The following is a 15,488-nucleotide window of genomic DNA, read 5'->3' on the forward strand; positions in this document are numbered from 1 at the left end:
GTGTGTGTATATAAATAATATAATAAATAAATAATATAAAAGTGAAAAAGTAAAAGTGAAAAGCATAGAGTACAGGAATCGAGGTAGTTTCACGTTCCAAGACATGCCGGCTGATTGGGAGACACACGTGTGCTGCTCTCATTGTTCCACTTGGCACGTGCTCGTCGTTTGCTTAAAATATTATTATTATTATTATAGATTATTATAGATTATTATTATACCACCAGCAGCAGCAGCAAGTGTAATCCAACCTAAATTCGCGGACGGTACCAAAATAAAATATTATATGTTTTATTATAATCACACACTATTAATTAATTGAATTTTGTTAATCTAATTCAATTATTATCAAGGTTAACGAATATTTATTTATAAAGCATGCATTGAATATTTTTTCTTATTATTATTATATTATGATCTGATCTCAGCCAACTTTCTCAATTTTAATATATATATATTAATATCACAATCGTATTTTCTGAGGATATTATAAATAATAAATTTATCATGCACATTTTCATTTGTGTCTAAGCTATAGTTTAAAAATAAATATTGGTCCCATCAATCACGGGTACTACTGCTACTACTAACCATAGAAATAGAAATAGAAATAGAAATAAACAAACTCTTTCCTCTTTTTCATCAATCAATCAATAATAGAGATAATTAAATCTTATTCAATTGACGACCATTCTTTTAATTGTTTGTTTGTTTAATTAATAGGAAGATATGGTTTTCCTTTTCGTAGTCCGATCGAGGAGTACTTCGATCTACTAATTCTTCAACGATGTATGACGATACCCTGATTAATTAATTAACCAATAATTTGTTCAAACTCACTTAGATATGTCATGACGTTAATCTAATTATTTTATACAAATTAAAATGTTGTCAAATTAATAAGACTGTTTCCTAATATTATTGTCACCACTACATAATAATTAATTTAGTATCCATCCCTCTCAATGCAACAATTAATATTTCCATGTTATTCGATCTTTTGCTAATTAAATGGAAGAATTAATAATTAATGGGTAACTTGAACGTGTAGAGATTCATCGATGGCTAAAACTCAAAGTGCATGCATCCCAACACAATATATATAGTATAATAATAATTGGTAAATAATAATCTCTTCTTGTAGATATTGACTTGACTCAACCAACTAACTATTTTAAATAAAAACCCCACATTACATACACTCCCATAATATATAAACAAATTTAGACTTCAATCTAAAAAATGTGTTTCCTTTTAATAACATATATATCTAGATTTCAATGTAAAAAAATTATCTCTTTTAAATACGTACCTTCTGGATAATGCTAACCATTTACCCTTCCTTTCAGTGATTACTTTCCTTCCATAATTCTAAGATAGATAAATTAGAGATTAATTTCTTTTTCTAATTCATACATAAATTAGATTTCACTTAGTTAATTTTATGGATATTAACTGACTTAATTTGCACTTCTTTGGATCAGATCTATATATATATATTAGAATTTTATTTGTGTTTAGAGATTAGATCTATATATTTTAGTTTTATTTCTATCAAAAATAATTTTAAAGAGATTTTTAAGCAAAAATTAAAACTATAAAAAAAATTAAATGTGTCTCAGATTATAAACTTAATTAAATTTGAGCCTAAAAACTAATGCATAGTAAATATAATTTATCAAAACAATTATGTTATAAGGAATATTGTCAGCCACTCCTTTTTATCAATCTTGATTTCATGCTGCCGCCTAATTATTACTGTTTTCGATAAATAAATAAAAAAGAAAAAAGCCAAAATATTAACCACAATAATGATAAGATGACAAGATGAGAAAGAAAAGTGTTTAAAAGGAGTGGATATGGTTGCCCTTTATACAGTGTAGATGTCTCCAATCAATAATAGGACAGAGGCTGAAAGCTCATTCCAATATTTTAAATTAACTCCTACTAAATGTAAAATTTTCTTTACCTTGACTTGTATTTTGTTTATTCTTTGCAAATTATAATATATTAATATTTTAATAAGAGTAAGGACAATAATAGTTAAGTAATAATAAATATATTTTATTTCATGTAAAATGTATTTATTATATTTTATTTTTAACATTTAAATGATTATATATTAAGATTAAATGACTGAAAATAAAATGCATTTATTATTAATTAATAAAATTTGTTTAGATATTAAAAATATGCAATAAATACACCTTAATTACTTCCTCCTATGAAAATAAGGTATATTTATGATTGGATAATTATTAGCATTACCTTTTTAATAATTATATTCATGTGATTGATATTAAAATATATATATATATTTATTTTAAAAATATGACTCTACATTAATATTTCCTTATAAAGGTCTTACAGGGTCTCTTTCATCCAAAAAAAAAAACACTCGTTAATTAAAATATGGGTTTTGTTAATTAAGTGCCATAGATGACTTAGTTAAGGTATATTTAATATATTTTATTTTTATTATTTAAATAATTCTAATGATTAATAAAATGTTTTAAAATATCATGCATGCATCTATTACCAATCAATATAAATATTTTTTGTTAAAATAAAGTATATTACTAGAGCATTGTTGGGTTAATTACACCAATAATCACTTAACTTTACATTATATTACTGTTTTGTTACTGAACTTTAAAATGTTACCTGTTAGTCACTAATATTTCAAAACTGTTACTGCTTACTCACTGAACTTTAAATTTACAAGTGACGAATGAGAAACAATTTTGAAATATTAATGACTAACAAGTGATATTTTAAAGTTCAGTGACAATAATAATAGTTTTAAAATATTAGTGACTAACAGATAACATTCAACAGTTCAGTAACCAAACAGTAATAAAATGTAAAGTTGAGTGATTATTTTTGTAATTAATCCAAACATTACTAGCAAAACCTTTAAAAATATAAGAAAAATTTAATGTAATACCCTAAGTTTTAGAATGATTACAAAAAATACTCTTGATGTTTAAGAAAATACAGCAAATACTTTTGAAATTTAATATAATGTTGTAATTTTTCTCTCATCATTAATTAATTTCATTAAACATTAAAAAATAATCAAAATGCCCTTATATTTAAGGTTTGAATGCTCCTTAAGAGTGCTCCTAGGACATTTATTAGCAGAAACACTTAAAATATAAAAAAAAATTCCATGTAGCACATTTGAAATTTAGAATAATTGAAAAAAATGTTCTTAATGTTTGAGAAAATAAACAAGTATTCTTAAGGTTTAATCTAATGTTGCAGTTTTTTCTTCATCATTAATTAACCCTTATTTAACATTAGAAAATAATAAAAATGTCCTTATATTTAAACATTTTGCCTCTTTTTTATTTATATTTATTTCTATTTTCCAACCTTTTATCTGTTTATCTCTCTCTTCAAATGGCAAACAACAACGATGGTTGTAATTGTAAAGACGATAGTGGTAAAATTCTCTCTCTCAAACTCAAATTAAGTTATTCTTATTCTTCCTCCTCCTTATTCTTTTTTCTCTTGGATTCAATAGTGGTAAGATTTTCTCTCTCAAACTCAAATTAGGTTATTCTTATTCTTCCTCTCCTTATTATTTTTTCTCTTGTATTCTAATAAGACTCAATCTGGATTTGAATCTACGTTGAGTTATTCTTTTTTTTATTCATCCAAGTTTATCTTCTTCTTGTTTTCTTAGATTCCATTAAAATTTGTTTTTTTTTTTTCATCTTCTTCTATTGCTTCTTTTTCTTTGGGTTTTGTATTCGACAAAACCCATATGTGAATTTAGTCAAATCGTTCTTTTTTTCTTCTTTTTCTCTCTTTTAGTTATAAGTTTGATGAACGCAAGATCTTCTTATCATTTTTTTTTCACTGTGTATCACATGCACGTGATTAACCCATGTGATGAACTCATCTAAATTCATTATAATTTACTACAATTAACTTGAAATGGATTTATCACATGTCAAATGAGACCCACTAGGTTTTTCGCAATTTGCAATGTACCTAGCTAGTGGATTTTGTCTAATGTTGGTTAATTTTGTTAATTTAATTTTTTATTGTAATTAAAGGAGAGAAGGAAGACAATGAAAGGTGTATTCATATTTTATCTCTTTATTTAATAATAAAAATAATAATGATTGTTTTTTAAATATTAAAAATATTTTATAAATTTATAAAACTGCAAAAGTAAAATTTACATTTTACCCTATTATTATATAAGAGTGGACTATGTCCAATTGGAGTTGAACATAGTTAAAAGCGAGATAGTTGAACCAACTAACCCGGAGACAATTGGTGGAAGTAATAAATGCAGTTTATTATGGAATTGAATATCTTGGCGTAAGCATCCCGACGAACGGACGGACATGATTGAGAGAAGAAGATTACAGCTGGCGTTGCTTGGGTGACTTGATCTAGAAGATTTCATGACGTTAATTATTTTGTCTGTTAGAACACGTGGCGAGTAACGGTGGAATTGATGGCGCAGCGGTGGTACTAGGTAGGTATCTTGCGTACGTAGGGAGGGCCGGGGCACTCGGGCAGGTGGTGGACCCGGCCCTTGCTGCCCGCAATTCAGGGGCAGTGACCGTTTGTTGGGGAACAAAAGCCTTGGAAGTTGGAACCCTAAAATAGATTCTACCTAAATAGATTTATTAATTTTTTTAATATAATTTCATAAATAATTAAAAGATTTAAGAAGCTTCCTATATTACAATTAAAACAATGAATTTAGCGATGTATTATTAATATTGGTGATGTTAATTAATTGTAGTACTTAAGGTATAATAAGTATATATCTTAATTTTTATATAAAATATAATTATTATACTTTGACTAATTTAATTTATTGATGATAAATATATTATTATATTTTAAAACATTGAATCAACTACTATAATTATTTTAAAATTAAGAATAAGATATAATAAGTGTATATTATTTCAATAACATTCTTGCAAGATTGATATATTATATACTTATAATAATATAGAATATAATGCATTAATATATCCAAATAACATTTTTAATAATAGACATACTCTATTAATATAACCTTAGAGATAATGGTTAGTATTACTCTGTTAATAATAAGATAACGGTCATTATTATATATATTATATATATATTTTTTAAGTACATTCTTTGCATTTTTTTGTTAGATAAGAAATATTTAAAAATGTTTATACTAAAGAGTGTAAGAAGATTTAAATTCACAGTCGGTACATAGTAAAAGTTGCGTTGGTAAAAGGGAATTCCACGGCGGTGGCACCGCTATGATTGAGTCTAACTTAATTTTGGTGCTTTTGATTTTCGGATATCATAAACGAAGGAAAGTTAGGAGGAGGAGGTGGTGGTGGTAGAAACTTGGCAGTTGGCAATTGGCAATTGGCATGATGATGATGATGATGATGGTGAATCCTACAGTTAAATTATTCTCATATTATTATTATTATTATTATATTTTTAAGTGAGCAAATATTATTTAAAAATAAATAAAATTAGTGCAATCATTCCATGCCTCGTGAATAATCTTGTACTGAAATGAAAAGAAATTAAATACAAATTTAAAATGTAAGTACTTCTAATAATAATATCAAATAAATGATAAAAGTTTAAATGAACTAAAACTAAAAGTTTTAATAATAAATATTTTTATTATTATATTTATTTAAATGACTGTCTGTAATTTGACCATTTCCAATGAATCGTCTAGTTTGAAAATTTTGGTGACGCGTTGTTTGTTTTATAATCAATTTATTAAATATTAAATTAAATGTTAAAAAATTTACCTTAGCTTCGGAGAAGCAACTGGAGACAATGCAAAAGCAGCTTATTATTATTATTATTATTATTATTATTATTATATAGAGTAATTTTCTTCTGGTCAGGTCCGGCCCGTGTGGGGGCCACGTTGGACGGTTTTTGAGAGGGCCCGCCCAAGCTTGAAGATTCGGGAAGATTTGAGAAACGCAGAAAGCAAACAAAAAAGAATCTGGAAATGGAAGGCTTGGATGGATGGATGGATGGAGTGACCCCGGCGTGGCACTTTTATGGGTAAGCTATAATGTGCCCTAGGCGCCTTCTGTTATTTATTATATTAAAAATAATTTACAGTAGAAATTAAGAAGTGTTTTTTTTTTTTAAAAAAAATAATAAAAAAATTATGAGAGTGTAGAAATTATCTTTTCAATTTTTTATGTCATAATTAATTAATGGCCCATTAGTACACTAGAAATATCTTTTTATTTTTTATTTTTTATTATGCATGCATGCATGCTTGTGTATCTCACTTGTTAAACAAACTTTAAAAAAAAAAAAAAAAAATTAAATTTGTCATATACTAATCCGATTAGATAGAGCGATATATCGTATTATTCTTAATTAAAAGTGGTAATATATATTTCGAGTTACTTTATGGACCAATTAAAAAGTGATATTTGAAATGAGGGAGGGACAGAGGGTGAAGAGAAGAGAAGAGAAGAGAAACGTGGGTGGGGGCATGCAGGGCGGAGAATCTATCGGCATTTGGCCAGTTCGAATGAATCGGAAGGGTTGGAGTTGCCCGGTTTTGGAAGGAATTACCAAAGAGAAAGCCTTTTGTCACGTCACTTCACGTGGGGTTAGGTGACCTCTTGGGCCTACCTGCCCCAACCAAGACCCAAAAGTCCCACCGGAACATGAAAATTATCTATTTTTTTTTATCAGTTTATTTTATTTTAGATGTGATTGTTTTGTAATTTTCCGTTTTTTTTCTTCCTCCTCTTCTATTTCTTCTCTTAGTCCACCAGTTATAGTTTCTGCTCCCACTTTCCAGTCGGCAATTAATTCACCACCACCAATAGGGCTGATATGCAAACCACAACCGTCGATGGGTTCCGATAGCTAGCTAGACTCATCATCCGCCCAGAAACTATTTTTATTTTATATTTTAATTAATTAATTTTAACTTTAACATACAGGAATCTAATTAGGTTTAATTATAGTTAATTTTGGTTTAAGTAACGCCATTTGTGGTGGGGAGAAAAAATAAATAAATAAATCACATAAACTTTTAATTTTTAAATCACAAAAAAATTATCGCAATTTAACTTTTTAGTTTTATTTTATTGAATGAATTAAGATTTGACCTGAGTTTTTGTCTCCATTAAGGGTAAAGCGACAGGTTCATCTTCATTCTATTTTTTTTTTTTTTTTTTTTCTGCTGAGTCGTTATTGGAAGATGAAGGGTCGACGAAGAAGTGTTTATTTATCTTTTGATTTTGATTTTTTTATTTTTAATTAAGAAAAAATATTAGAAGACTTAATTATTATTTTTTTCTGTAAGAATTTAATTTAGTTTAGGTAGTGTTACTTTAATTAATATCGTTTGTTTGGGCAAAAGTTTAAATCAAGAAGAAAAATATGAAAGCAATTTACTTATATATATATATACATATGTATAAAAACTTTTTGTAGCGTCAAATTTGTTCTCAATAAAATTCGCTCGTAAATTATTGGATTATCTTTTGTGCAGATTGTAACGTAAAACTTATTACTTTCTATATATGGATTTATTTATTTTTAATTAAAACATTCTGTTATTATTTTTAAAATTACATAGATCACAGACTGTACTAATTAATTAAATGCTATACCAAATTAAATTACAAATGGTTTAAAACCATTACATTTAGCTACTATTTGTCAAATAACTAAGATATAAGATATAAATGTTAGGGTGTATTAATTTGAATTATTTTTCATAGAAAATATCACGTCAATAAAAAAATTTTTATACTTACATGTTTGATTATATAATATTTTTCATAGAAATTTTTTATAATATAACACATTAAAGTATATTTTGACCTATTTTTCATAGAAAATTACAACTATGAGAGATATGAATTGTTTTCCATGGAATTGAAAAATATTTTTATTTTTCATCTTTTTCCAATCAAACACACCCTTAGATATGAGAAGTATTAAGAATATTTGTTATTTCTAATGTATTTGTTAAATTTATTTGATGATAATTAAAAAAAAATTACGTGATTTTTATCTTAATTTTTTTAGACATGATTATTTTTTCCTCTCAAAATAAGTATATTTTAATACTTATAAATAAGGAAAAAATTACACTTATATTGTCTAGTATATTTTAAAAAATTTAATAAATAATTTAATAAAAATCTTAAAATATTTTTAATTTTATCTTAATCATTTCATATATTGATGTAAAAAAATATTTTGACTTTATCTTAATTCTCTTTTATCTTATTCATTTTAACAAACGTTATCTTAGTATTTAACTATATTTTTATAAGTTTTCTTTAAAATAAAAATATTTTTTTCTTAAAAAAACTAAAATTTAAATGTAATTCATTAAATAAAATTGTCACATAGACAAAATTCTCTCTTCATAGCTAAGTTTCTAATATAATATTTAAGATTATTATGACATTCAACCTGAGAACTGAAGTAGGGCTAGGGCCGAAAGAATGAAAGTACTGATTTGCCCTTTTCTTCTCAGCAAATAAAAAGCGCAGACAGCCTTCATCTTTAAACAAAATTTTCTCCCTTCTCTCTCTTTTGAATCAACAAACAAGTGAGCCTGCACCATGGAAAGACTACATCGATGGTTGACTCACCGCCGGCGCCTCTCCCGTTCCTCACTGTTGCAGCACGACGGCAATGACCCTGCCACTTGGTTTCTTTCTGTAAGAAAGCTCGACCAACTCAACACACTGGAAATCGAGCCCTCTGCAACTTCTTCTTCTTCTTCTTCTTCTCTCTCACCTTCCCTTCATCTCCACTGCAACGACTCTACAACACGCAACGACAAGCTTGATCGACAGTGGCTCAACTCTCTCTGTTGCAAGGATATATAGCAACCGGGAAAACTCATGATCATCTCCACCCTCATATACATATATCATGCATCTTAATTAATTCCAACCCAATCTGATGATATTTCTTCTTCCAAAACTTCTATCCTACATACATACATACAAACAATCAATCAAATACAAATCACTGCAGCAATGGAGGGCCAACTTGTCATCAAGAAATCTGAAAATACAAGATTCTCAAAATCAATATCAGAGACACGCACGCAACACTGACAGCAGCCTGATGGAATGTTCTCTGTAAAGTCAGCCACCTTAATTGGGTGATAGCGAGGCCTTGATTCTCTCTTAAGCCTGCAACCTCCACAGCAACAGATCTCTCCTCAACGACAACCTTCAAGAGTGACGACGACGTCGTCTTTCTTCTCCCGAGATATTTGTAATTGTGGTAGTAATGTAGTGTGTCGTGAAAACCAAAGGAAGTCTGTAGTCAATATTTGGAAAAAATGAAAAAAAAGGGCAAAGGTGTAATCTTAATTATTTTGTCCGAGAAGTTAGGCCGACTTATCACTCATTTGTTAAGCAAATTTTTTCCTAAACATGGCTATCTGTTTGATAACTATTATTTATTGGACTTTTAAAAAGTTAATAGAGTTTGGAAAATATTTTTTTGTGAAATGGATATTTGAAATACAATTTTCTCAATTACCGATGCATATTTTAAACACATAAAATTTAATAAAGCATTACTTATTGAAAATTAAATATCATTCATTAAATAGTATTGGTAGATGAACAAATTAGTAGTGTATTTGTACAATTCTTTAAGCTTTTCTTTTTAATAATAATAATAATAATAATAATAATATGATGATGATACAATAAGATAGATAGGTAATAGGTTCACAGACTTTTGCTTTGTTTTTTGATAATAGTTAATTCTACTTTTACAAGTTTAAATATACAATTAATGGATTTTTCAAATTCAATTCTGATTAATGGACAAAAATAAAATTCTCAATTATGAATAAATATTTTTTAAAAAAATAAATGATAATGCTTTATAGTTAATTTTTAATTGAAATAAAAATAAAGCAATAATTATAGAAAATTAAATATTATTCATTAAATAGAATAGCATTGCCAATTTGTGATGGACAAAAAATGTTGCACCTCTCTCGAAGCTTCCATTTTAATATACAACAAGAACAATTCAATAATAATATGCAAGTGTTAGTCTTCTCATATCATTTCTTAACTATTGATTTGATAATTAATTATAAATTTAAATAATATTATTATGAATTTATTTATGCGTATTATATGAAGATTATTGATCAAACTTAATTATGTATAACATTTTTCTAAAATAAATTATGTTACTTTCAACACTAAACATACCCAAATTCACAGGAATTATAATTCAAATTTGAGTCCTTGTGACGAAGACTTTCGTAAATCCCCCGTTGCAGCCAATGGATTCACTCGCACGGATTCTCACAAACCAGCCGTGGTTTAGACTCTCCCTCTCTCTCTCTCTCTCTCTCTCTCTCACCAACCCGTCTTTATAACCACCAACACCACCACGTTTCTCTTCTGAATCCAAACCCACATCTCTGCACAATTCCATGGACTCCAGAAGGTCTTCCTCCTTCAGGGAGGACGTAGACGATGGTCTCGCCTCTCTCGCTGCCCCCGGAATCTCTGAACCCCACCGCCAGCCGCGCCCCCTCCACCACCACCACCACCCCTTGGTGTCTCGGCCTCTCTACTACAGTAGTGTCTCGCAGAGAAGAGCCAGCCTCAAGAGCTTCTGTGTTGGGTCTGCGAGATCTGGGAGGTTTCACTACGACAATGGATTCGATGAACAGCCCGAGTCCCATTTCTTAGATTCTTGTTTTCTCTGCAAGAAGCCTCTCTCCCATAACAAAGACATCTTCATGTACAGGTTTGTCCATTTTTTCTTTCTTATTATTACTTTGTTTTGTTGCTCTTAAGATTGGGGTTTTTCTTAGATCGAGTACGTACTAGCCAAGTAGCCATAAATGGATGCCCGAAACGGAAACGAATGGGATTTCCCTTTTTATTTTCGTTCACTGTGTTTGGTTGCTCGGAAAACTCAGGAGCATAGGATACTCCAATATGGAATATCGCTCTAGATTTAGGATATTTTCTTCCAAATCGCATAGATTTCTCAACTGGGTTTTTCTTAGATAGATGAAGCCGAATGCTACCAAAGTACAGTCCCAAAACGGAAACGAAAGGAATTTCTTTTTATTCTTCTTTCTATTGTCCATCCACCACTTGTGTTTGGTTGCTCAGAAATTTGAGGGCCAAACGCTACTATGATATGGAATCGCTTTATTGGGCATTTCGGCTGAAGAAGAACTGTGATCTCCAAAAACATGAAACTGAAAGATTCAAGCCATTTTCCATTCACTGTGCTTGGTTGCTCGGAAAATTGAGGAACAAACAATAGTATGAAATGGAATCGCTTTATATTCGGCCTCCCTCTCGGCCTGAAAAAAATAAAATAAAAATTGTGATCTCCAGAAACCTGAAATCGAAAGATCCAAGAAATAATTATTCCTCTTTTACTGCGATTACCATAATCCAGGATCCGGTTGCTGTCTTATTACCTACATGGAGTTCTTCGCAAAATATTCATCAGTTCTCCTCCTTTTTCCTGACGCAAATGTTCAAAATTTTGCAGAGGCGACACTCCATTCTGCAGCGAAGAGTGCAGGCAAGAGCAGATAGAGATGGATGAAGCCAAAGAGAGGAAGTGGAGTCTCTCTTCGGGGTCAATGAAAGCCATAAGGAAAGAGCAGAAGAGATCGAAATCCACCTCTCCAAGCAAAGGCGAAGACTGTGCTTTCCGTACAAGCACAGTGGCAGCCGCTTAATCCGCCAAGAGACCACCAAAGCATGCATCATCCATAGTTTCCACCCCAAGAAAAGAAAAGAAAATAAAGAGAAAATCTACTAGTAGAGGAGGAGGAGGAGGAGGACAGGAGAGAGAGGACCCTTTTTTAACTTGAACTCTTGTCTGTAAATGTAAATGGTTATGTGAGACCTTATATATTTTTACTGGGCTTGCTCTTTTCTCGGTGTCGGTGGTGTTTTGAATTTGAATTTGATGTTTTCTCCTTTGGGAGGGAATACTACCCTCTGATCGATCATAGTAAAAGTCTGATGTAAGAACGCTAAATACCAACCTAAACTTTCATACTCCTCCCTGTTAGTTTCTTGTAAACCGCCATCTCTGCAGATGTAAGAACGCTAAATACAACCTAAACTTTATTTCTTACTCCTCCGTGTTAATTTCTTGTTAACCGCCATCTCTGCAGAATTTTCTTTCCATGACATTTATTTCTTGCTTGCGTTTCACATTGCTTTTAGCTCCTGAGAAGACTTTTGACTCTTCAGTGTTTGTTTTTCTGGGCCATGACAGCTAAAGTACTTGGGAAATTGTTTTGTGATTTCAATTCAGCCCTTCCTCCATCGGTGGAGACGAACTAATACATACATCAGCATAACATTACTCTTTTACTTTTATTATTATTATTATTATTATTATTAGCACATAATAATAATAATAATAATAATAATAATAATAATAATAATAATAATAATAATAATAATAATAATAAATTATTCCTTCAAAGATATTAGATTTCTCCAAGAGCATCGGTGATGGTGGGGGAATTTCTTAGTAAACGGTGGGTGGGATCCGGTGAAGGGCTCAGCTTTTGAGAAGGAAAAAGAGAGCAAAAGGGCTATATTTCCTTTTAATGTGAAGGGGGGGGGGGGGGGGGGGGGGGGGCATGTGTCTATGGGTGTCAGCAGCAGCTTGATCACGCTCGATGGATGGATTTGAGAGAGAGATTGCGACCGTAGGATGGCGACCCGCCCAAAGATCGGAGGGCTCAAATGTATTATCTTTTTCTTGACAACTCACCCACTCACCGTTGTCACTGGGTTTGGTGTTTGTTTGGATCTTAGCACTGGTGAGTGGAATGGGCAGGCCTAGTGTAATGTCCCTATTATTATGTTTCTTATTCAGAAAATGATGGCCATGCATAGCCTTTATTATTTACACTTATTTTTATATATAATTTTTTTTTAGGGAGTTCGATATTTTCCATAAACAAAGTTATCAAAAAATTAGGAAAATATATTGAAGTAATATACTTAAAAATATAAGTGACAGATTATTTTATATAAGCTGTGCGTTTAATGTCATGTCTGTAACAACGTCGTCATTTTATTTTACCATGGCTTGGCTTTTCACTAGTGCTTGCAGTTCACTATCATCTATTATGATTGGTGACTCCAGGAAAGATGAGAGAACCCACCCCTCTCTTGTTCTCGTTGTTCTTCTATTTGATAGAATTTTTTTAGTTATTAATTCATAAATTGAATGATCAATTGCAAACTCCTAGCTAGGATTTGTGTTAGTATTACATCCTTCTATTTGTGATTCAAAAATTAGGTGTCCTTTCTTCACACATGGTTCAAGGTTTTAAGGGCAGATAGATTAATAATAATAATTTTATTATAGGAGACTATAAAAAGGGTTTTTTTTTTTTTTTTTTTGAATAGTTGAAAGATAATTCACCATATCCTTGACCCTTAAACGAAAAAAACAAAAAACTGAAGCCTTGTACAAGATCAAAATGAGATGTCTAGTCGATTAATGACTATCACAAGTGGCCTCAGCCCTCGGGCACTGGAAAATAGGACCCACCAATTTCACACTTGGGGAATGATTAGTCCTAAATTTCCATTCCATTTAGGTCGAATCTGACAAATTCCCATCATGTTATGAATAAAGTAGTACTTAACAAAGAAAAATATTAATTTGTCAGAATCTCCAGCTGAAATTAAACTTAAAAATCAGCTTTCAATTAAAGCCCATGAAATGAAACAACTCATTTGGAGATCACTAAAAATTCATTTAAAATAAATATATTAATGTGAAGCGTAACAAAATTTTAAATAATCAATCTTGAAGTTCAATTTTGAACCCAACTCAAAATTAAGCCAATAAAATTTCAAACAAGGAAGTCTAAGCTTTTATAAAATTTCAAAGTGTATTTAAAATGCACTGCCACTTCATCGTTATTAATTTTATGCATGGACTATGTATTCTGTTTCAACTTTGATTTAGTGAACGAGCTAGTTTCACGTAGGGACCAGTTTACAGAATGCGCTAAACCCATGATACATGAACCTGCAAAAAGAAAGGATTCATCCAAGTAAAGGATCGAGTTTCAACTTTCAAATCTCAAAAACGTACTGAAATTGCATTCATCTGAATCTAATCTCAGACAGAAGCAGTAAGTTGATTGCCCACATCTTGACGGACACAACTGGTGAACTGGACACGTCTATATTATCCCATTGTGTCTGTCTACCTACTGACCAGAAGACAGATGGGGATCAGGGTTGATATTCTGTCCATTTTCCCACAAACAGAACATATTAAATGGAACTGTAATACTGGAACACCGTATTAACGTGTCATGCGTTAGTATGCGCGCGCGCGCGCGCGCACACATATATATATATTGTAGATATGTGATCGTTGGTCACTAACATATATTAGACTTTGTATATGTGATAAGACACGATTAACATGTAGTATCTTATTAGCATGATGACTGGATATATATAGCAATTGATTTTTTTTTTTAATCAGAACACATGTTGAGCAGGATCTACATATCAATCTTCCAAATTCACATCCCATGTACAAAAGAAGTTCCCCTATGTCCCTAGTACAGAAAATACATTAATTCATGCATAACACAAGCCTTCTATGATCTTTACCTGCAACCTCACTATCAACCCTCATAGCAAATATGGACTGCATTGATCGTGTAACCTACAAGGCTACGAACAAGTTATCCATCTGTTATAACAAGGAAAAAACTAGTTAGCATTGCACTATGCATGCATTTATGGCAAAAATGATTGTAACGTGCAATGAAGTATTAATCAGATAATCGCCCATGCACTATATATTGGCCATGGTAGTTGCCATCCCACATGCTCACTGTATGAATCACTGAATTATAGCCCCAAATGCCCTCCAAGTAAACTTGTGTATGGTAAACTGGATTGCCACGCTACTCAATATTCAATCTCACATGCTGCATTCTTGGAAGGGACTCCAATATGTCCTAAACTCCGTAACAGAAGTTCTTACTCTCAATTGACAATATGAGAAATTCCCTTCCTCCATTTTATAGTCAATTTGCCAGCAAATATGACCTTACACGGCATACTGCAGCGTCGCCTGATCCATGCACTAAGGACCCCTTTGTATTACTTTTTCACTCTTACTATCAAACTTGTGCTTAGCCCAATTGTTAACAGGAGTTTTATTCAGCAACCGATTGTATGCATTAGTTGCAGTCTCCTAAATATCAGTTATGAATAATCTGAAATGTCTACATGAGACCTAGCTGCAGCCCCCTCATTTTCAAAGATGGAATTTAGACTAGCAATTGTTAAACAGATCTCCAACATTTCCTGTGCATCATTTCCTAAAGTGACTGACAATCCTCAAACAAACATACTTTATTCTAATTCTATTTTGTCCTCTCCATCATTCTTAACATTTTGCCCTTCATGTATCTGTTAACATTAATA

General features: G+C 30.8%; 1 protein-coding gene across 1 annotated transcript; it reads left to right on the forward strand.

Moving 5' to 3' along the window:
- Positions 1–10,312: 10,312 nt before the first annotated feature.
- Positions 10,313–12,138, forward strand: LOC127813873 (FCS-Like Zinc finger 2-like). The gene is made up of 2 exons (XM_052354971.1): positions 10,313–10,776; positions 11,542–12,138. The coding sequence occupies exons 1-2, from the start codon at positions 10,457–10,459 to the stop codon at positions 11,732–11,734; spliced, it is 513 nt and encodes a 170-aa protein (XP_052210931.1). The 5' UTR covers positions 10,313–10,456; the 3' UTR covers positions 11,735–12,138.
- Positions 12,139–15,488: the final 3,350 nt, after the last annotated feature.

This window comes from Diospyros lotus, chromosome 12 (assembly GCF_014633365.1).
Source record: "Diospyros lotus cultivar Yz01 chromosome 12, ASM1463336v1, whole genome shotgun sequence".
NCBI classification, from domain to species: Eukaryota; Viridiplantae; Streptophyta; class Magnoliopsida; order Ericales; family Ebenaceae; genus Diospyros; species Diospyros lotus.